At 37.2% G+C, this 24,629-nt stretch overlaps 1 protein-coding gene across 6 annotated transcripts in view; it reads right to left on the bottom strand.

Moving 5' to 3' along the window:
* COL14A1 (collagen type XIV alpha 1 chain) overlaps positions 1-24,629 on the bottom strand; it is a 114,985-nt gene that overhangs the window by 28,691 nt on the left and 61,665 nt on the right. For all 6 annotated transcript variants that reach the window (XR_004060529.1, XM_030943849.1, XM_030943852.1 and 3 more), the window contains 15 exons: positions 24,183-24,312; positions 23,044-23,166; positions 21,564-21,713; positions 20,808-20,924; positions 18,864-19,010; positions 16,570-16,644; positions 15,086-15,225; positions 13,785-13,908; positions 12,094-12,237; positions 9,995-10,159; positions 8,458-8,496; positions 8,119-8,257; positions 5,715-5,857; positions 4,750-4,859; positions 3,382-3,540 (listed from right to left, as the gene is read on the bottom strand). Coding sequence is in view for 5 of the 6 variants with exons in the window: in XM_030943849.1 (XP_030799709.1) it covers positions 3,382-3,540; positions 4,750-4,859; positions 5,715-5,857; positions 8,119-8,257; positions 8,458-8,496; positions 9,995-10,159; positions 12,094-12,237; positions 13,785-13,908; positions 15,086-15,225; positions 16,570-16,644; positions 18,864-19,010; positions 20,808-20,924; positions 21,564-21,713; positions 23,044-23,166; positions 24,183-24,312 (1,905 nt within the window). In the remaining variant the exon portion in view is untranslated. The remainder of the gene's footprint in view (positions 1-3,381; positions 3,541-4,749; positions 4,860-5,714; positions 5,858-8,118; positions 8,258-8,457; positions 8,497-9,994; positions 10,160-12,093; positions 12,238-13,784; positions 13,909-15,085; positions 15,226-16,569; positions 16,645-18,863; positions 19,011-20,807; positions 20,925-21,563; positions 21,714-23,043; positions 23,167-24,182; positions 24,313-24,629) is intronic.

Here is a 24,629-nt window from a genome sequence, read left to right as displayed (position 1 = left end):
CATGTGATAATATTGTGCAAAAAAAAAAAATTCCCATCACAGGTCTGGGAACATGGTTTGGACAAGAATTTAATCTGCAAGAACACACACATATGCTAAAAATAGTGGCTGCTTGATACTCAGAAACAATAGACTAAATAGGATTCAATGGTAAAACCAATTATCTCCTTTACAGCCCTCGCTGAACAAAGGGGTCTACAGAGATGAAGCTTTCTTCTGTTACTATTTCTATTCTTTTTCCATGCCTTGTTTATGTGCATACTGAATAGGGAATGGTATGGAACAGAACATCCCATTAAATTAACCCCACATGTTAAAAAATTTGAGGAACTGCTAGAGACAGAATGCTGGGTTTATTCCCATTATTTTCAGTGGCATTATTTTAAGATCAGAACAGAGGAATGAATTTTAAAATTTTCTTATGACTGCATTGCTTCTAAAGCTGTTAAAATTAACTACATATGTGCACCTTTGGTTTTGCCTCATTTTTTTCCTTATAAAAGTCAAATATTATATTTTAAATAAAGGCATACTTTCATATAAATAGACATTCTCCTCACCTGCCAGCAGATTAGCTGGTTTGTGGATTTGCTGTACTACAGTCACAATGAGCTGGCATTATGTAAAGCATCTCAGACAGCTGAAGTGCAGCATGAAGGCAACATTTGGACTCAGAGTTTGGCTCCATGGAGACCCACCCTGGGTCCAGCAAGTCTGTGTCCATGTCTGTGTCAAATAGAAGCTGGCTGCATGGGGAGCCACTTAGTGTCCCTCTTTGCTGCACATCCCTAAGCTCCTAACTCCAGGAGGCCTCACTAGTGCAGCAGCAGACAAAAGTGCAGGCACACAATGCTCTGGGACACAGAATACCTGAGCATTTGCATGATATTGCTCTTAAGCAAATCACACATCCCAGAAATGGGGTGCAGCAACACTAGAGCTGGTTCCATAGAGAGCACCTTAGATTCTGAAGTTGTATTGCCATTTTTTCCCATAACTCAGTCCATCCCAAGCTATTCTGTTATCCCGATCAATGGTAGGACAAAATTTATAGATAGGCATGTACATGTATTCATTTTGTCTGGACTAGGCAATCTGGACAATAGGAATAAAGTCTGTTGGTGTAAATTAAAGAGCAAACAGACATTTTCTGAAATGCTGTATTCACCAACCAAAAGTTGGATGACTCAGTATTCTTTTTAAAAACCATTATGTGGGTTGTTCTGACTCAAGCTAAAACCCAAAACAAATCTTTCTTTGCTACTCTTAAACATTTATTCATAAGTCTATGCATTTATAGTGATTTTGCTTTCTAAATATCCAGCCCCACAAGCAGAATCAGTAATGTGGAAAAATCCTCATCTAACCAGGCTACAGCTCTGCAAACTTCTCAACAGACCATGTTAGACACTACTATTAACAGTACATATACATGCAAGCAAACAAGGTTCAAAGAGGAGGTCTGTGAATTGTAGATAATGTTTTAAAGTTGGACTTCACATTAAATCCCACTGAAGGAATACAAAACACTACTTGCTGCAGGTCCCAGTCAGGTTTCATTGCTCTGGTTACAATACAATCCTGAGATGACTCATTCAGGAGAGTTAAAAGGGTTTGGCACTTTGAGCCTAATCCCCTGTTTGATCAATCTGTCTATCTATCTATCTATCTATCTATCTATCTATCTATCTATCTATCTATCTATCTATCTATCTATCTATCTCTGCCTGTTCATTTTACCATTGCACACTGTATATATTGATGGGAAAAAAAACTGGTACAATTATATTTCCTCAAAATTGAAATGTCTGGCAAAACTCAAATGACTGCTCTGTATTGATTTATTTTAAAAAATACTCTAAAAACATTCCAAGAATGTTAAACTGCTCCATGTGAATACAATTAGAACAAAACATCCACAATTTTGTTCCAAACTGCCTGCTTACTTTTATTTTATCTAATAAGTATCACTAAAACTGAGATCTACTAATCTGGTAGCTGTTCTGAGAACCTCTATCCTGCCTCCTACTATATTCCTTTGATGTTCTCCAAATTTTGGAGTAGGAAACCAACTCATCTGTGTCTTAAATGTGACTATTTAAAGAAGTGCTGCTCAATATTAATAAATTGTGCAGAATGGAGACTTCAGAGGATGGTATTTGGGTGCTTTCTTGATTTGTTTCTAATTTGGTATATATAGTAATACCAGAAGACAGTTTAACCCTACTAAAGAATTTTCATCTTCATCTACACATTTCTAATCTTACATCAGCTTTACAGTTCATTTGAACAAAATGAAATTTTTTAGTGAGTGGGCAGTGTGATTTTTTTTTATAGATTCCTAGGTTCTAACAAAAGACACATTTTTTCCACTTCTTTACAAAGGCTTCTCTAATTCTGAGATTTCCTAAGTCTGCCTTTTTCTGTTTCTATTGGAATATGACTACAAAGGTTTCTCTGTGTAATTGTCTTTCCAGGATTCATATAATTATTATCCATCAATTGGGCCCTAAAAGCTCTTTCTTTTCATACAGAGACATATTCTGAGGGTTTATTTTTTACTAAACAAGAGTATTTTCATATATTAACAAGTAAATACATATTTGAAACCTCATTCATATTCAAGTCAATCCTTGGTTCAAGGTTCACATTCTCTGCTAAACTCATTCTAGGATCAAGAAAGTTGAAGGAAAATTAGCAAACACTGCTATGCACAAAAAAAGTCAAAAACCCCAAAACAAAACAAAACTGAAAGACACACATTGGTTGTCAAGCAGAAAGAATAATCAATTACTGCTTCTAGGAGAATAATTTCAGAGGAATGAATGAGCACTTAAACTGGGGGAGAGGGGAGACCTTTCACACTTAAAATATATTATATTATAAAAGAGCTGGGTATACTAAGATGGGGGCTTTTGGGGACAGCCTGTGCCAAACCAGCTCAATTTTTTAGTGAACAGACAGTGAATTAAGGGGCAGACAAAGAAACAGAGGGGATAACAGACATGGGGAATAGTTACAAAAAATTTAAAAACCAAAGTTTAAGTAATTACAGGCAAAGGAGTTATACATTATATTACTCTATGTAATTATTTTTGGAGCACAAGTAATATCTGAATGTATCAACTGTGTTTACATATATTTTTGAGAATAAAATTTCAACAATAATGATCTTATTATTTTATTTATTGAAATAATAAAAAACAGATTTTGCCCAAGTTGAAAACTACTACAGGCTTTTGCAGAATTTCTGAAATGCTGGGTCTTTATTATTTAAAATGACTTCACTTGGCTTCAAGTTAAAACTAACTGCAAAGTTCCAAAACATTTGATTTTTAGGGTATTTTAAGTGTTGGAAAGAGTTGTTCCTGTTCCACTCACCGGTGCAGAATTGTCCCTTGGTCCCCTGGATCTCACCATCCTCCCCAGCACTTCTATGCCATCAGAACTAATATTCCCTGCTGCATTAATGGTCTTCTCACCCACTTCCTTGCAGTCAATAACAATCTTGGCCGTGGTCTTGCTGATAACAACGTGCAGCTGAGCAAAAGAGAAGATGCTTTAACACACAAAGGAGTGCATGAGATAAATGTGTTCTTTCCTTGGGAAAAGGAGGACATTTTTGAAATGATCTCCTAACTCCATGTTTGCTAATGAAACTCAAGGAACACTCCAAAGCAAATAACCTAGACAACCTCTAGAGGTCCCTTCCAACCCGAATTATTCTACAATTGTAAACTGTTGAATGAATTTAGTTTATTTTTCTACTTCTGGAACATCTACAAAGAAATTGGCAACTTACATAATTTATTCAATAAATAAATAATTTGTCCCAACAGAAGACCCACACAATGTTCATTTACCACTCAGATCCCATGGAATCTTTGATTTATGTGCTCATTCCTTGTATAGAGCATTGAATTTCATCATACAGCCATTATAGCCAGCCACATGCAGAAGCCAAAATTAAGCAGTAAAATTTAGTTTGTAAATTATACATTGACAGCAAAAGCTGCCATAGTGAAGTTTGCACACTGAAAAAAAATCAAATCACATCAAATGCAGTACAGAAAGCAGAGCACAACAACCAAATTCTTTCCTTCTGCCTTGATCACACTCTGTTGTCCCTCACTGATGCAGCAGAGACACTCCCAGTAGGAAGGACTAACTACAACTGTCCTGTCATGAGCAAACTCTCAGGGCTTTTGTTTTGTTTGTTTTGTTTAGGAAAGATCCAAACATCAGGAAAAAAGTCAATGACAAAATTACCCTCTACAACAAATAGGTGCTATAATCCCAGTGCTGCTTCACCTGCTTTCAGAAAGAACGTTACAAGTTCTCAAATAACAAAAGAAAGTTCAACATGGCATAGCTCTTAAAATATTTTAAAATTACAACTGATGAAAAAATTATTTTTTCCTGGAAATTTTATTCTGAACGACACTGACGATCCAAATCTTAAAATGAAAAGCTGATTTATTTCTAAATTACTTTTCAAGATATGTATTTTTAAATGAACTCTAAAACACAGGCAAAAGTATAAGATGAAAATTTAACACATCAGCTTCATGGAAAAAACTATTATTTGTTTAATGTTAATCTAATTCTGCAAAGAGATGTATGACAGTAAGGTAGGTGATGCAAAATACGTTTTTGGCAGTAATTGACCTCATGAAACATGATTTTGAAACACAAAAAACTCACAAGTTTTTATAGAGTGCTTTTTTTTCCCCTATTATCATTACTAACCTTATGAAAACTCCCATAAAATATCTTCCTTATTTCAGGACCTTCAAAAGTTACAGTCTGAAAATCTCCTTTGTAGTCATAGTTAAAGAAAGTCAGAGTTTTTCCACCATCTGTGTGAGATCAAAATTAAGGGCTCTGTGTTAAAGAAAAGTCCTGATACAATATTTGAAAGAGTCAATTTGCATTTAACAAAGCAGACCAAAGATGACAGCTCAAATGTTAGTAAAACACATTCATAAACAACACCCTGATCTGCAAGTAACAAGTTACATCAGAGAAATGCTCTTTCCTGGTTTGACAGGAAGGATGAACCAGCAGTTCTGAGTCTACCTCACCCATGTCTACCTGGTTCTACTCTCTCACTCATTCTCTGTGAGAGCTGGATGAGAAAAACCCTTCCTCAAGCTGGCTAAATGCCCAATTTCCACCTATTTCAAGGTGACAAACTGGCAGCTATCAAGAACAGGTATCACAGTAGCTTCATCTTCTCAACAGTAAAACCTTGTGAATTATAATCTCTGTTTCACAATTGTGAAAGTAAAAAAAATTAAAAAGTAAAGAAATGAAGAGCCACCAAGAGTTCCTGTCTGTGGTCCTAACTCTGCTTTTCACCAGACTGCATTTCCTCTACATATGCTCCCAGTACCATTGGCTTATATCAAGACAGATTTGATCAGAATCAGATTCAAAGCACTGGAAATCTTAAAAGCAGATGCGTACCTCACATCAAATTGCATCTAGTATAGATCCTTGGAATCCAGTTTAAAGCAGTTAACTCGAAATTTGACTCTAACTCCAAATTAAACTCAGTTAAATTGAATCTAAAAGTCATGCATTAGAAATTACTCCCGGCCAGATTCAGGTGGTTGTTCTGGCAGCAGATTGAAACACTGGCAATAATAAAGCTAGACACAGAATTAATCATTTGTACAGTTAAAATTGCTGATAAAACACAAAACACATACTATCTAAAATAACTCCAACCAGTGGTTCATATGCTTCATTCAAAATCTCCCACAGAGCAAACGGCTCCTGTGGCGTGTCCGGCAGTACCCGAAAGAGAAACGTGATGGTGTAATCAGAAGGGAGACCTTCAGGATGCAAATACCTGTGAGAGAAATAATCAGTCTTTGAAACTGAAACAACACTAAATATGGTGATTTACTCATCAGAATTTTGCTGGGCATGCTTTCTATTAGTCTGTATATTCCCTTATAAATCAAGACTGAGAAGCGATATAAGTGTCTATAAAATCTACTCAACTTGATAACTCTGAAAGAATGCTTATGAAGAAAGTAGAAGTCATTGTCTCCTTTGAAATTTGCAAAATTGACCTTAAAATTTAACTTTTTCTTTTATAATTTGACAATCAAATCAGAGGTCAGGAAGTAAAGCTGAAATGAATTATATTTAAAGATTTTAAAAAACAATAGCCACTCTCAAGACCTTTGAAATTGTCTGATTAAGGAGACAATGGAAATTGCTTGGAAGACCAGTCTCAATAGACATGTCCTTTGTCATTAAACCATTATAAATGGATTAAAATTAGGAGTGACAAGACTGTTATAGGAAGCTTTATAAAATATAGAGAATGGAGTTTATACATTTCAAAGCCAATACAAAAAAAAAAAGTGAAGTCAGAACAGATCACATACTGAAATACAATCTGGTTTCCTAGAATTTATGCAGAAGAAAGAGGAAGTTTAAGATATAAAAGTACTTCATTTTATGTAATTTCCAAAAATTCATTATTATCTTACTTCAAGTTGAATTTAATGTTTTGTTGTCAAACACCAAAGTGAAATATTTGGACAAGTGTCTGAGACAACTGAATGTATGTTAAATGTTAATTAGTCTGTTTCCTTAAAACCACAGTAAGGGGATCTGAAAGAAGTCTCAAGAGTTATTCAAACAATTTATTTTCCCCAGATATGATGCATTCCTTTTTAAGTGTTTCTGGCACATAGTATGAATCTTGCTGAAAAGAGATTTAACATGATATATTATCAATATATTCTGCACAGCGTCAGTAGATGATCAGATGTGATGTTACACTGCCCATTTCCTATAGAGAAAGAGGGGGAACTCAAAAGAAAAAAGCCTTTACAGTGTGTCCATTGTAGAGAATGAAAGCCAATTCAATAAGCAGGGTTACAGAACTCTGTATAATAAGTTGGGGATACAGAACTCAAAAAGGAGAATAAATTTAATAGCATTCAGTGCACAGATGAAGTGAGAAAACCAAGTGGTATTTTTCAGACATACCTGTGGATCATCAAGAGAAAGGTGTTCTCTGAACCATGAAAAGGAGTGAAAGTCTAATGAAGCAGTAAGACTGGGTTGGGGTGGCAGCTAGAGAATCGCATATAAAGGCAGCAGATCAAATTAGAAAGAAGCAGAAAGAGAAAAAGAAGTAAGAAGTGTTAATCCCTTGGCATTTTAGTCCATCAGGGCCCAAGAGGAAACAAAACAAGGAGAATGGGGAACAGCACCAAGAAGTACAGCTCCAACTGGGACACAACAGGACAATCACACACTCTGATGATACCTAATATAAACCTTCAATTTCTCACTGTTTTTCTTTCTTATTTATCTTAGGTAAAGAATATTTTTCATTAACCTTCCCATGTGTAATCCATGAGAGCCACTGCTTCTCTCTGGTGCTACTTAAAATGGAGTGGGGGTCTGGACTGAGAAGACCCCAACACAGACACTGTTTGTACAAGAAACAGGATTTCCATCACTTCCTCTCTGAGGAATGACGGTAAAAGTTCAGTCAGGGGATTCTTCATGGCCTCCTCCATAACCCTCCCAAGACAGAGTCCCTGTGACTGAAAGATATCCTGCCTCCCTCTCAGGAAGGCACTAGATGGGGTTCACACAGAATCACTTCCACATAAGGGTTTTAATCTTCCCTTGTAACCAGTGGCTGGACACAGACTGCAGTAGAAGTGACTGAGGACAGTTGAAGCAGGTTCTCATTCTGACCCTTGCTTCAAGGACATGCTGAACTCTCTGAGACTTCAACCTGCATTCCAGAGGCGCCCTTCACAAAGTGCTGCAAACTGGAACCTGCCCAGACATGGGCCTGCATGAAATTGCCAGGTGTTACACAGACACAAGCCTGAAACAGGCTCATGGGAAAACCAAAATAGCCACTGGGCTTACCTACTTTTACCTGTTATTTTTGAATTAAACTGATTGAAGGGTCAGAGCACCAAACAGTTTTCCTATTCATCAGTACATCACAGATATACATCAGCACCTCTGCTCTTCTGACTTAAAAATACTAGTCCCTGAAATGAATAATTGCCTGCACTAGAAAATTATCTTCATGTGTTTTTTGAGTATTTATATGTGAATACATACTTTGTAGGCTGGGATACCAGAGCATCCTTGTGTAGTCTGTAACATGGGAAAACATTAAATGTACCAGGTTCCATGGAAACCCCTTCCACAGATGAAAACTCCTTTTCAACCAAACCAAACATTTCCATCATTTTAAATCCTGGAAGATATCAAACAGCATATTTTATTAATTTAAATTAATACTGCATCAGAGGATACAAAAAGAGACATTGCCAATTGTATCTAAGAGTTCCATTGCCTGCTAGCATGAAGGGAAATGTATTGCCTAATACTGTGAAAATAATGTAATGAAAATGATTCCAGAAATCAGAAACAAAAATGAACACAAAAATACTGTACCTGCAAAATTATTGCCATCTTTAACTACCAGTGGGCAGGCTGGAAAGGAAATAAAAATATATTTAAGAATACAAGAGATGTCCCACTGAGTCAGAACAATCATGCACTTAGACTTGAACTCAGCACTCTACCCCCAAGGGCAGCAAAAGGAGAGGCTGGGTAGGAAGGACAGGCAAACTGGCCACTTCCTACTCCATTCTGTCAATGCTTCTCAGGATCCCCAAGGGTTGTAGCAAAGATATTAAGGGGTGCTCCCTGTGTGCTCCACATAATATATTTGTATGGATTTCTTGTCCATTAATTTGTCTAATCCTCCCTATAAACCTGCCTTCACAACCTCTTCAGCAATTTCAAATTTGTTGGGAAAAAAAACAACAAACTTGTTGCCTGTTGCATAAAATAAAGTATGTCTTATATGGGGATTTAACCAAGTGTTCCCTAATTCTCTATGAGCTTTTCCAGCCTAATCCATTTCAAGTTCAAGTACTGCAGCTGACATTCTCTGTACCTTCTTAAACTCCACAATAGTTTCCATAAGCAAGAGAAACCAGAACAATCCCTAAGATGTGTGCTCACATTTTAAATAGCTGCAAATCTAGTTTATACATTTCTTTTGGCAGGGAAGAAAGGCCACTAATATATTTCAGGAAAGGTGCCCTGGGAAATCAACAAGCCTAAAGCAGCATGTCAACCAAATATGGCACCCCAGGATACTCACATTTGAAGATCACTTTTAGAAAACAAGCACAAGTGACCAATAAAGGATACTGTTGAAAATTGTCAATGTTTAACATTCTTTCTACCATTGAAAGTAGAGCTCATGGTCAAAATCTCAGAACTGGTGGCTCACAAGCAACATTATTTTTACTTACCAGCTCTGACAATTCACAGTCACATGATAACTCACAGCCCTGTTCACAAGGACTCCTTACAATCACAAATCGTTCACATTGCCACACAGTGCCTGCTTCCTGGCTTATACACAAGGAAATACATTGTGGGCACATGTGAATTACTGACCAATAATCATTAAGTGTTGCTCTCTGGAATGTCTATTCCCTAATTTTCATAAAGAGATGGAAGTGTGACTTTCTCACAGATTTCAGAATTTGAGTGTGTTTTATGCTTTTACTTAGGCTACAACTTGTCTACGTTCATAACAAAAATGTTAATGATTGGATCTCTATTAATAAATTAACCACGTGACTTGAATAAGAAAGCATGCAGCTATCAGTACTCTTACAGAGGGTTAAAGTAGCCTAGAAAATAAAATAAAATAAAATAATCTTTTATGATTCTGAAATGAGTTTTTGAAAACCAGTGGTTGTATTCTGGCTTTATAGAAACAACCATTAATTATTTTGAAGTCACAAAACCTTCATTTCCCTTATCTTCTGCGGAAATACATTAGAATTATAAAGTCAGCAGTAAATTATAATAAAAAGATCAAGAATTTGTCTTAATAGAAAATTAATAGTTACAATTTCCCCAGTATTTACAGTTATTTTAGCAACAAACATAAATCAAAATGGCTAACTTGCTGATGCAGTTTCACAAACAAAAGTGATCAGTTCATCTTCAATCTTTGTAAAGGCATCAAAGTCATCCACGAAGAAGACATGTCTTTCACTGGGCTTGCTGCCAATATTAACTAACTCTGAATAGTCAGCATCAGCCACTCCAATAGCAAAAAAGGTAAACCCTGTAAAACAAAAAAGAACACTCCTGTGAGTCATTAATTTTGAGAGTGAAAATACAATATGAACACAACTGTATTTGCACTGACTCCTTTCCTGACTAAACAGCAACTTGGACATTTAATTATTACCCTATAGCATGAGAAAATTCAATTATGTAATCTAAAATAGAAGTAAAACATTCTCTGTGAAATATTTCTTCTGGCTATTTATGTTTCATTAGTTAAAGTTAAACCTTAAGTGTTTTCTTGAAGATATATGGCTAGTCAGTAGTTTAAAGTTTTAGCATACATTTACATACTTTTTAAATTTAATGCTATACTCTATTACACAAAAAATATCCATGTATCAAGTACAGAATAAATAAGAAATAGAGAAATTAATTTCCTGCAGGTTCTTTATGGATTTTTTCTGTGCCACGTGTTAGTACATATACTGTTTCAAGGCACTGCTGCCTCATGAGAGAACACTGAAATAAATGCATTCTCATTTCATCAGCAATTTAACTGCACTGTTTGCATCTGTTCTATATATTTAGCATGAATATTTTTCAAAATATGAGCCTGACTTAAAGGATTTAAATCAAATGGAAACTGTATCCTACATGTTTCAGGAGCAACAAAAGAGCCATAAGTTTTTCAACATTTTCCTTTCCAAAAGAGATGAAGAAAAAACCTGTCTACATCAGGCTGAATATAGTTAATGGATATACTGTTCTAGCATGGCTCAGTCACAAATTTATTCCAGTCAAGCAATATTATCTTTAAGTTTGAATAAGGACCAGGGGCATTCATCACCTTCTGCAGAGCTTTAAGCATAACAAAACTTTGACTTACTACATTATAGCAAAATCTTCATGTCTCATCCAAGATCAGCACCTCTGTGCCAGCCTCCATCACAGATGCCCATCAGTACCTGCTCCAACCTATCTGCAGCCTCACTGTGCAGCACATTCCAGGGGAAATGGGAGAGGGGGAGTTGGGTGCCACATCCCAGCAACCAAACCTTCACAGAGCCCCATCTTCTCTGGAGGCCATTCCCAGTCCAGAAGCTAACAATGCAACTGCAAGACTTACCTGAGAGATGAACATTTTCTGTTCAGACACAAACTCCAATTTATTCACAAATACACCGTTTTCTTAACTGCTACTTAAAACAGGTCACGCAAGCCCAATATTTTGTCATCTGCTTTATTGATGAAGCCCCTACACTGAGCATCTAGCAACAAAACAAGGAGGCAGACAAGCTGGACAATTACATTTGGTTTCAGAAATCAGCGAAATGCACTGGGAACTTCATGGTTGTCAAAGCTAAAAGCAAATAAAAGGCACAAAAGTAATTTCTCTTCAGATCACCTCACATTAAGAGGAAGATAGTTTTTTTCTTTCGGTTTTGTGCCAGGTGGCACACTGTGCCCTTTTGGTTTTGGTATAAATTTCTACAACAATTAATCCACTTCTTACACTTACACTCACAACATGGTGTGGCTGCTTAAAGCTCTAAAATTGAAGCTTTAAAAAATTCCTAGAGGTAATTTGTGTAACATGAGAGCAGGTCAGAAACAGTATGAGAATTTTCAATGGACCTTTTGTGTAGAAAAATAGTTCAATTTGCTCATAACCACTACACTACACTTTATAGATGACAATCCAAATTCTCAGGATCATATTCCCCAACTTCTTCATTCTGGGAGCAATTCCATTAACTAATACATGATTTTAGCACTACTGCCAAAATGAAAAATAATTCCATTAATCACCAAAAATACCCAGAATCTAATCATATCCTAGTGATATTCTGTGTTTTTCAGCACTTGATGTTTTCTTTAAAACTGAAAATCTGGAGCAAAGACTATCCTTACCTCATGCCCACATTTACTTAGATGCAATTAATGAGAAAAAAAGAACATGTGAGTTGTTTTTAAAAACACACAATTTACCATCTAGTTGCATTTCTCTGGAGACTTTGTTCACATCATCCTGTGATCGCCCATCAGTGATGACAACCAAAACCTTTGGAATGCCCCTTCTCATGCCTGCATCTCCTATAAATAACATTTCTCGTGCATGTTTAATGGCTTTGCCTGCAACACAGAAGTTTACACTGACTGTGAGACAAATCCCATTTCTATTGGCTTCTCATATCATGTTACACATATGTAAAAAGAGAAAATCTGTTGTGTCCTGAGTGTCAATTTATTCATTCTGTGTTTGTTAAAATCAAGATTTAGAAAAGTTTGATTTTGGCCATAATGTTTCAAGTTCCGACAGCTTCAGCCCTCCGTTTTTCAATCCAGAAGGGGAAGATCACGAACATGATTTGTGTGGGTGTCCTGGGTTCAGCTGGAATAGGCTTAATTTCCCTCTTTATTGCTGGTACAGTGCTGAGTTTTGGACTCCATATGAGGCTAATGTTGATAATGATGTTTTGGTTGTTGCTAAGCTGTGCTTACCCTGAGTCAAGCACTTTTCAGTGTCTCACTCTCTGCCCCTGAGCAGCTGCACAACAGGACTGGAGGAGAGTGCGCCCAGGACAGCTGACCCAAACTGGCCAAAGGGATACTCCATAGTGTAGAACATCCTGCCCAGGGTATAAACTTGGGCACTTGGCCAGGAGGGGCCAATCCATGCTCTGCAATGGGCTGGGCATCAGGTGGTGAACAACCATACTGAGCATCATCTCTTATTCGTGGAGTTTCTCTCCCTCTATTTGTTATATCCCTTTTTATTACTATTGCTATCATTGTATTTTACTGTGTTTCAATCATGAAATTGTTGTCTCAGCCCACAGGCTTTACTCTTTTCTGATTCTCCTCCCCATCCCACAGGCTAGGGGTAGGCAGTCAGTGAGCACTGCGTGGTATTAGCTGCTGGCTGGGTTAGAGATAGCAAAATTTTCCTGTTCTGGATTGTAGGGCACTGTCTACATTAACAACTGAGAATGTCATTGTAGCAAATGGAAAATTATTTTGATAATGCTGAAAGGAGATGCAATGCAACAGCTGCAAGAAATTTCTGTGAAGTCTGAAAATAATAAAACATACGATTTCCAACTAAAACAGATTTTAACTCTTTCAACCCTCATCTATAATTTCTTTATATCAGCAAGCTATTTTAAGGGATAAATTTAAATGCAACCTTAACAAACATCTTTCCCCAACCCAATCTTAAACATCCCACAGAGTCTTAACTGTCCTGGCTTATACCCAAACAGACACTCCACTCTCTCCTTTTTCTACAGTTTCCTACATGCTCTGCAAGCTCCCTCCCACCCTCTCCCCTTTATCACTTTTCTGCTCACTTGCCAAGCTGACTTCATATTACTCCCCATTCCACCTTCCACTACCCCCAAATTAACTTGCTTTAGCCCTCCTGCCCCGCTCCCTGCCCCCCTGATCCTTGCTATCACTGTTGGTCAGTGGGGTGAATATGCAGCAGTAGGGGCTGAAGTGTGTAAACTACAAATTACAAAGACTTTCTAATTTCAGAGCCCAACCCTTCATCTCCAGTGTGGAGACAGCATGCTATTACTGGTTTTGCAGTGATTAATTAAACCATTTAGCAAATGAGAAAGAAATACCACTTAGAGAAGCAGGGGGAAAATCTGCATTACAATCTCATCCTTTCTCACCTGTTTTTGTATTTCCTCCTTTGTAGGCTATTTGCTGAATAGCTTCAAGAAGAGTCTCTTTTGTTTTGTATGCATTCAATTTAAATTCTGTCCTGGGATCATCACTAAACTGAATTATTGCCACCTGTGCACATAGAAGATGTTCATTACAAAAGTACCACCCGCTGCATGAGCAAAAAGTAAGTGAATTTGACCACTTAAAACAAGGTTTTATCTTGTAACTTTGCTTCATCTTTAAATTGAAGCCAGACTTTTTTCTTTTTAAAAAAGCTTTCAGTAAATAAAGTTCAATTTTACTCTGCAACTTTGGCAACCATCTAACATTTTCTGGTTTCATTTTGCAGCAAACAGGATGAGAATAGTAATACCCAGTTTGGCAGAAGCCCTCTCAGCCGAGCCCAAAAGCAAAATCCTGGTTACAGCTGCTCACATGTGTACAGTTACTCACACTCAGAACTGCTGGGACTTAATTCAGTCTCCATGAATTAATAACTGCACATAAGTAACTTAAGCCAGGGAGCAAGAGAGATTCAGGAATATATTTTGAAATATTGCCTCTGTCAAATATGACACTACTGAGTTAAGACTCTGTATCACAATACTGTACACTAAGACCCTACAACTCACAAAGCATATATTGATCTCCATATTCCATAAGTGGTGCCCCTGATTTAAAAGGAGCTATTATGTTTAAATTTGTGACAGTTTCTGAAGCACCATTAATTATATTTTGAAAAAATAGCTATATAGCAAGAAACAGTAAAAACTAAGTATTCTTCAGGGTTTGGACAAGTTAAAACTAATTTCCAATGAGATCCTAAACCCCATATTATACAGATAACATTTAAAGCAGTAACATATTTGCCAATAATATGTTCTGGAGCGCCTCTCTAAACAAATACATAAATGGAACAATTGTTGCAAATTTTATTTCAAGCACTGTAGATTCTGTAGAGTGTGTGATTCAAAAGAACAGAACCTTTAATTTTCCTTATCAATGCCATTTTTAGTTTATTTATAAATAAACACTACAAGTGCCAAAAGCATTAACAAACCTAAATGTCATTAGAATTAGAGGAGACTGAAATGATACTTAGCCCTCATGGTACGGAAATTTATACAGAGAATTTTAACATATGGTGTGCATAAAAATATATTGAAAAAAGATACTGACCTAGAGCAGTTTATATTTTCACTGAACTGTGAAATTATGTCAGTTACTTCTTGATTAATTTCACTTCTGGTCTAGTCTATAATACCCTGTCAAGTCCATGCACCCTCCATCTCTGCACGTTGATTACCTGTGTTCCATCAGGACCAATCTTATCCAAAGCTCCAACAGTGCTATAAAGGAAGTTAATTATCTTGTTGAAATTGTCATCTCCAATACTCCATGACCCATCTACCAGGAATGCCAGATCAGCTTTGGCTGCTTTGCACACTGAGGAAGAAAGCAAGAATTTTGGAATTACAGCAATGCCTCAACTCAAAGATCTCAAAAATCACTTAAAAAAATGCAACCATCATGAAAAGCCCTTATTTAATATTAGCTAATACATGTTAGCTCAATGTTAGCTTTAGTCAACAGACCTGCTGGCATTGACCTCAGTGCAGGTGTAGAACCAGCTGAGCTCTGCAAGGGAGAATAGTCTGCACCAACAGATCCTATCACAGAACACATTTCAATGGTTCTTTAAAGTCTGGCTTAACCTTTCTATTTTTATTTAGGTTTTTAAGTAAAGTCACACATGAACTTATACAATGCCAACTCCTAGCATGACACAGTAAGCAAGGTGACAGAATTTCCACTGTGGAGGTTCCCACTGGGAAAATATTCCATTCATAATGTTGCCCTAAGGTCTGCAGTGTCTAATGCACCTCAACAGCACTGTGCAGGAGCAACGCACGTTTCACCCATCCCATCTGATTCCAGCATGTTCTTATGCAAAACGGCCTGCAAGAGCTGTACACTGCTCACACAAGTTGCTCACTCTTTCATGGGAACTGGGAACCTTCAACACTTCACAGAAATCCAAGTCTATTGCTTGGGGTCAGAAGTAAACTGTCTCAAACCAAAGTTATGTTTTTCAACATATTTCATCTTCATATTTCATCTAAATCCAGAGACTGGGACAAATAGATATAAACCTGTATTTTTATTTTCTGTTGATTACTCCTTGGATAACAAAACCCCCTCATTATCTGCTCCTATGCAGTTCTAAACACACTCACATACAAGGTCTTTTTTTCCTATGCTTGTGGGTTAAATTCTCAATTTATACATGTCAGTTTGGTCCACAGACTTCAAGCTGATGTATTTGATCCTCAGTCTCCACCAATAATGCTCCTCTCACAGAAATATTATAAGCCTCTGTACAAAATACAACTCATTCAAATAATAATAAAAGGAAGTCTGCATTTAAAGAGGAGAGTCTGAATATGGCCCATACTTTTCACATTACCTAAAGTAGGCATATTTAAAAATAATGCTGCTTTTCAAGTTTAATTATCCTAGGATGTCTGCTTCAGTTGCAAACTGTGTATGGTTTAGGAGGTTTGGAAAAAGGAGGTGTCACATATATTAACCACCCTTCAGCAAATTTTAACAGTACAACAATGATGTCAGATTTTTGGCTCATTAAATTTAGGCCAGCTGCCTTAACAGTGTTTCTACAGCAAATGCCTCATGAGATCTGCTCCCCATAGGTCTAAAATAACATCAGAAGCAGAAAAACATTGCATCAACACTTTAAAATTACTAGAAACTCACACATGTAGCACTTACCCTCTTTTGCAGGTGGGATTGTAGGTGGTGGAGGTGGTGTTGAAGGTGTTGTTGGTGGTTGAGTAGGAAATGGTACTGGAGAATAAAAGAAGGAATATTCAAACACACTTAAAAGCCCAATATCTTTAATAAACAGCATTTTCTACTCATCTCCACATGAAAAAAATTCATTATCCCTAATCCACTAGTTATGCAACTGGAGATAAATGGGGTGAGTGCACAAAAGAAATGTCACCTGAAAGGGAATATTACTAATGCAAAGCAATTAATGGCTGTATATGCAGTATGAATGATACAAGAATACAACTGAACTGCTATTGGAACTGCCCCTTTTTGAGATCCTCCAGTGTAGCAGACCATGTGCCAGCACTATTGTTGACCTAAAATCCATAATTTGTTTTGAAAAAGGTCTGTGTCCTTTTCTCAACAAAAGTCCTCAGTAACAGAAAGTAGATCTTTAGTCACCCTAGAAGAAAGAAGATCTTAGTCCAAAATGCAAAGACAGAGAGGAAAAGCAAGCCAGTGCCTGCACTCAAAGCAGATCACAGCCTTCCCTGATGAAGACTTTTCTGAATTTCGTCAAAGACCTTGTTATGCTTCCAGACAGAAACACAGCTTTGACCGCAACTCTAGCAGGACTGTGGCTCTGTTGCCTGCAGCAACTTCTACTAAAGTTGCTTTATAGTTTCTGAAAGTGTCCCTCACTCTTCCCCTGAAAAATGACATTGGACTTTCAACCTTGCAGAGACCTAGGTGAATACCCAATTACAGCTTTTCTGAATGCAACAGCTTTATTTAGCAACTTTCAATACAACTCAGCTGACCTCTCAGAGATAAAATGCACATGTATTGACTTCCACAACTCTGCGGGAGGAAAAGCTTCCACATTCATTCAAGGGGCTTTTTTCCCCATTTTTATTCAATGCATTTAGCATAAGAAGCCACAGGTGACAGAACATCAGTCCTCCAGGTCTAAACTTATTTGCTGTAACACCTAAGTCACATTTGTAGGCAATGGAGAGTGTTAGATATGGCAACCAGAGAAAAGGAGCCTACATTTGGGAAAGATCAGTGCAAACAGGATTCACTACATGTCCACATTCCACTGCAGCTCATGGGGGTTTTCCCAGTGGCTTCAGCAATAGGAAGGGCTGGGACTCTGAAACACCCACACAGAAGTAGTGCCCAGGACCTCCATGGCCACAGCAACCCAGGACCAGAGCCATTAAGAAAGGGTCACAGCTGCTGTAGGGTGACTTGAAAGGCTGCTCTCAGCACCAAAGAGATGCAGGTCACCCTGAAGACTGTTTCCCTTTTTAAAGTGAGACAACAGTTTACACAAATTATCAGAAACCATCGCTCTCAAATGGACATATGGGCCAAGGTGTGCTCTTCCTCGTGTCTCCTAACTCCCTGACCTGCAGAGCACACTAAACACAATTCCCCAAAAAGCAGGAGAAGCTTGGCTTTATGCTAGCTGCTCAGAGAATGAGCCCTGGACTAGGAAGAATTGGAGTCATGCACCTGTGCAAGCTTTTCCTATGTGAAACCATAAATGTGGGAGGAAAAGAAGAAAAGTACAAACACTTTCTACCCTGAGAGAAAGGGAACAGTACTGTGGTGTATAGCAATATACCATGAGAAGACAGGTAATGCTGAGATTGGAAATGGGCTCGAAGAAAGACAAAATATTTATTCTAGTAGTCCCATGTTTTATTTTGCAGTATTTTGAATTCATGACAGCAGGACCTTGCCTTCATAAACAGCTGTGAAGTTTTTTTGGTTTTGTTTTTGTTTTTTTTGTCTTGTATTACTACTACTAATTATTAAAAAGTCCAGTTGGTTAGTTTGTTTCAAAATACTTAAATAAACTGGGTTTTGAGGTCCCATTTAACTGTAAATTATGCAAGCACTAGTTAATTTTACTAAACAACAAGAGGTGCAGGAACAAAACTTTCTGTGCTTGCCCATTTTTCTGTATTTTTTCCCCAAAGTAATAGATATTCAGAGTATCCCATAGTGGGACTTTTTATGAAGAAAATAAACCATCCTCCCTGTGTCTTTCTCATTAGAAATCCAATAGAGTTGCTGAACATGACTTAACAATTACTTCACAGCAGTGGTGTAAGAATCCTGCACACTCCTGGAGGAGTCACAATGTAGTTGAAAAATCAATAGCTCAGCTAAAGAAAACTGTGTAGGAATAGCACATGTGTGGGCAAAGGGCAGAACACAAGAAATACAATTGAGCATTATGGCTGCTGGCTGAAGTCTCTCTCCTCTGTTTTACTCACACGTTGTCTCCGTGATGCTCACAGCAGGGCCCTCCAGCTCCTGAAGCTGGGTATGAACACTGACTTTATATTTGGTTCCAGGCATCAGCTCAAAGAAACAATGTCTAGGTGTCCCACCACCAAGATTTACTTCTTGCTTTTTTCCATCTGGAATTACAAAAGAAACTATGAAAACTTTTTTGTTTTTTTACTGTTTTATTGAATAATGTGATTTAAATCATAAATAAGAAGAGTACATGACAGCAAATGAGGGGTAAGAGGTTGCCATAAGTTAATAAACTACATGCTGCCTTACTTTAGGAAATTGACCTCTGTGCAGAGGTCTCTAACATTTCATTATTCATACTAAGTAGGAGCTGAGGAATGTGTCAAATATCTTCAGAAAAAAAGATTAACTTTGCCCCATGCACTGAAGGCAATAAAAATCACTAACACTGTCATGAACAGGCTTTGGATCTAGTCCTAAATTATGAGAGTCTAACTAGGAATTGTTGCATTATGTAATTCTATGGCATCCTTTGTCTGTGCCTCTGGTTCTCAGCATACGTAATGTGCTTGGTCACAACAAAAGAGACTGAACTAGATATCATATTCCAGCTTTCACTAGTAGCCACTTGGCAAGATGGTTCATTTACAGGGTTCCAAAACTGATTCTGCTAAATTCTGAATTGGAAGATACACTGACAATAGAAAAAGGCTGGGTACTGGAAATAGCATAAGGCATGTTTCAATAACAAGAAAAAATTTATCACCATTTAAAATCTGCATCAGGAAGAAGTGAAATACAAGAAACTGATGTCATATTTTACAGAGTATATAAAAAATTACAAACAATCATTCAATGTTTTTCAGGTGTTACGCTAGCATAAAAATATTTGATCATTGCCTGAACCAGACACACACCTGATTTGACAATCAAGTCCCTTCAGGATAAATATTAATAAGAAACATCTGTTCACACTCTAGGTTGTTCTGCTTGCATTTAGGTGCTTTCAGCTCAGTTAAAACAATTCTGGCAGTTCTATATGAAGAAAGTAGGATGCTGGCTAGCTCCCAGATGAGAGGGATGTCTGTGCTGTCTCAGGCAAGCCAAGATCTCTGCTATCTGAATAGCTTGTCTGTATTTCATGGCTTCAAATGAACCTTATCACCATCCACTTGCCATTCCACAAAAAGGTCATGCCTTTTTTAGCACATGATCAGGGTTACTGTCCATGACACCTTTAACACAGCCCATTAACTGAACTTCTCTCAAGTTATGCAAGGCTTTAATTTGCCGCCAGTCAGAAGACCACTGATGTCTGCTTGGGATAAGAGAGTTGGTCTGCACAAACAGTGACAAAATGTCTTCTGGCCACACCTGAGAACCAGTGAGGCTGAAGAGGCTGTAATTTACCCTCTATATACACTGTGCTAAAAGCATCAAGACTCCTTGTGTGACTGCATAGCACGGTATCATGTTTATCCATATGAGTAACATTACTACTATAAGCTACAAAGAAGAAGCAATAGAATGAGAACAAACAAAACTGGACATTGTTCTGATTTTGTGGGCATGGTCTGGATTCCTTCAGAGCTTTTCTGCCCTCTTCTCCTGTCTATCCTAATCAGAGGGTACTGCCTGTGGTATATATACAAACTTTGATGTATTCAGTTCATCCTTATCCATCTTCTGTTCCTCACAGCAGTGAAAAACTCAGGTAATCACCTTTCTTCTACTGATAGACCGAAGTCTCTGACATAAAATGCACAAGTTATCAATGTGTTTGACATAAAACGACAGGGATGCTACTCCATTCTGAAACTGTCAGGGTATACACACCTCTCTTCTGTCCATCATTTCCAGTATTTCAGGAGCCAGTCTACAGGTCTAACTGCAATTTCTATGCAATTCAATTCTCTGGATGGGGCTGTAGCTGCATACCAAATTATTTAGTAACTTACCCTCGAGTGACTCTATAACTACCCTGTAAGCAGTGGCGTGTCTGTGGAGCTGCCACTGAGCACAGAGACTTGTCATGCGGACTTGGTAGGAATCCAAATTTGTCACACCCAAATACACTGAAAATTAAATTAAAAAAAAATCAGTTGTTTACCTCTAATAAGACATACAAGAAAAAAAAAGACAAAATTATTACAGTGAAACCAGTCCCAATTCATTTTTAACAAATAATGTCCATAGCTGCTTTTAAAAAATCAAGAAAATCTAAAAGAAGAATTTTAAAAAGTTGTGAAATTTAAAAACAAAAGTTTAGAACTTTAGGCAATTTACTTAAAATTAAATAATGAACATTGCTAAAAAGTTCAGTTACTACAAGTAAGTATAAAAGTATCATAATAATAGCAGAATTTCTGTCAAAATCTAATTTAAAATTGAGCTTTAGCTATATAAAGAGCAAATAATCTTATATATGAAGCTAGAAAAAATATACTAAATAGATTTTCATGAAGGAAATTTACATCTACGACTAGGCATACATATTTTTGGCTAATAAATGATATCTGCTTTATGATTCCTGTCCTGCTAACACCCAGCAGAGCACTGAAAAGCCTGGTAGAGTCTCATAGAAAGAGAGACTTTCATTTCAGGAAAACAAAGTAAAGTCTTCCACGTGAAAATTTATTCAGGGAGCTGCAGAAAGCCACAGTTGTAAGGAAAACCAGCTTGTAGAGATCTGAGCAGCATGAAATCATTCTTACAGGTTTTGGCCACGCCTGTTAGGGCATCACTGAAGCCTGTTGAGTATGAAGCAAATACTTTAACACTGTACTCCGTTCCACTGAGGAGATTTAGAATGAGAATAGTATTAATGTCATCCCCTACAAAGGTCTCCAATGCAGGACCAGGACCTGCAAAATATGAAATAAATTAGAAAATCATTTGCTCATCCGCTAAATTAGAAAAAATTACAAGTGCTCATAAAGTTACTATTTTATACCTTTTTTTCTTAACCGTACACAAATACAAAGACATTCTCCTCAATCCTTGCATGGAAAGAAGGCACAACAAACACACTGGGGAAGTTCAGCAGTGGGATTCATTAAGGCAGAGCTAGACACTGGCATCTGTTAAAACCCTTTTGTTCTGCTTCAGTGACTTACTACTGCTCTAAAGAGGCAGCCAAATATCTCCCCAGTTTGATTGTATGCCAGGACCAACAGTGGGGACAGCAGATGCCAGCCAGCACTACAGTCACTCAGGGCTTCTTGTACCACAGCATAATTTAATACTGTGCAAAAATAATAATGAAAATAGAACATAATGAAACTTTCCCAGTCAGAATCACAAACAGGTCCTTCATCACCTCCCCTAGTTGTTCTGGATACACTTCAGAAACCAGGCAGCAGTATTGTCTTTGGACAGTATTTTAGTCCCTCAGTGGTCACATATCTGTGATTTGCTGTCAATAGAGGACCCTGTTTTTCTAAAGAAATTTGAAGGATGTCTTGTCTAGGTGCAAGGTACAGGCAGGTAAAGGATGCAGCACACACCAAATGGACAAGGAATAAAATGTTAAGTGTCTGAGAAGAAATGAAAACCTTTTATTGTGAGGGGAAGGAAGCTGAAGAACAGGAGAATACAGAAGAGAGGGACAGGAAAAAGCAGACATAGTCTCTGAAAGATAGTCATGATAAAATGAAACAACACAGACTGAAAGATCTGGGATTAATCAGCCTTAGGATGAGAAGTCTAAGGGGAAATCTACTGCTGCCAACACCTACCTCATGCAAGGTGGTAGAGAAGATACAGACAGAATGTCTTCAGAGGCAAACAGGAAAACGTAGGAGGAAAAAGAAAAATTTTGCAACATGGGAAATTTTTATCATATATTAGCAAAGATACTGCCAGTGACAGTAATCAAAAACTGGAAGAGATGCTTAAAGCAGTTTTAAAATCCCCATCCTTGGAGATATTATAAATTCAACCAGCCAGGGTACGCTGAAACCTGTTCCAAGCTGACCCTGTTTTGTTCAGGGAGGAAGACCAGATGATCTCCAGAGATCCTCTCCAACCTGCATCATTCTGTGATTATTAAACTTTCATAGTGAAAAATATGAGGCACCAAAGTTAATAACACTTTCAAGGCTGTAGCTGCAACTGATAGATTTAAGAACAAAATTGAGTGAAAGATGATGTTCAGTCAGAAATAACCCCAAAAAAATCAATTTAAAAACTCACTGTTGACAGGTTTGTAGACAACTCTGTAACCCATTGTTGCTGAAGGTGGGGCATCCCAGCTGATACGTAACCTGTTGTACCATTCGTCTGACACACGTAAGCTCCTAGGAGCAGACAGGGGCACTGAAAAGAAACAAACTGGGATTTTACAAGTTTGTCTCATACAAGTTTATAGAGAAAAATCAAGATATGCAAATAAAAAGAGTGTGATATCCATTAATCTCAGATTTACATGTGAAATCATCAGGATGAAACTCTTAATCAAATTCATCCTTTGTATTACTCAGTGGATTAACCGCAAACTTTGACCAACAAACAATGAATTTCTGAATTAACTCCAAAATTTGTCCCTACATTTCTTTTAAAAAAAACTTACTTTTGTTTCCTAAAAATGTAAGGTAATTTAGAGATAATTATACATTATATAGTTTCTTCCAATCCAAGTTCACTAATGTATAAATCATGCTCTTTTGAACACTTAATTCTGTAGAATGGAATCAAAGGACTTATTTACAAGTGATTTAAGGCTCTGCATAAACAGCACTTCAATTAAGACAAATTATGTAAATTAGGAGAACACTTCAATAAAATTATACTATCATGACTACAAGTGCACAATGAAAGGATTTTTTACAATATCCAGTAGAGAGGAAGTTCAAGCTACAGCTGAGTAATCTTTTGGTACTTGGTCAGAACTCTGGAGATAATGCAATCACTTTTTATAAAAAGTTCAGCAGCATTTCTAATGACCCTTAGAAAGCAATGATCTCACACAAAAGAAGATCTAACAGTACAATGGTTGGTTTGATACCATCTCAGCAGGCTTTGTTTACTTTTTTTTCTGTATTAGTTGGCTTGCCCTTGGTGGGCTGGTTATCAAGCATTTGCCAGTTCTATTACTGAACAAGTTTCTGCAAACTCAGTATTTGAAAATAAAATACAGCTTGTCTTTTAGAAGAACCCATTGTTTATAAATCAATCAACTGAGATTAATTTAAAGTTCAAGTCATATAAATAATGCAAAATAAGCCCACATTTATACTAAAATACATTCCTACAGACAAGGAAAAAAGGCCACAAAGAATAAGTCTTTATTCATGCACATCCTGGCCAAAGACAGGCGGAAAGTTTGTACTTACAAGTTTTGCCAGGAGCTGAGACACTGACTCCCTCCCCATCAGAATAGACGGGGGTTACAGTAACTTTGTATTCTGTATCAGGCAGCAGAGGGTGAAGCAAAAGAGTGTTTTGTCTGCCAGGCACCATTACCTGGAGGGTCAGAACATGCAGAAACAATCAAGCTTTATGACTAGAGCCAAACCACTTTATCTTACATAGTCTCTGACAACACACTCCACTAGCATTGCTAAATAGTTTGCATTTTCAAATATTATTGATACTCTACAGTTAAATAAAATCACTACACTATCCACCCTTTTAACAGATCTACCATCATACCAAAACAAAATAAAGGAAATGTTCCTATGAGATAACACTGTTTTATATTAAACCTATGAGCCATTACAGGTCCATAACCCACTGGTACTGTTTGGATCATAAATACTTAAACTATTTCACTGTATAGA

This window comes from Camarhynchus parvulus, chromosome 2, assembly GCF_901933205.1.
Source record: "Camarhynchus parvulus chromosome 2, STF_HiC, whole genome shotgun sequence".
NCBI classification, from domain to species: Eukaryota; Metazoa; Chordata; class Aves; order Passeriformes; family Thraupidae; genus Camarhynchus; species Camarhynchus parvulus.
The sequence above is the reverse complement of the archived record's forward strand: the minus strand, read 5'-3'. Positions and strand labels throughout refer to the sequence as shown.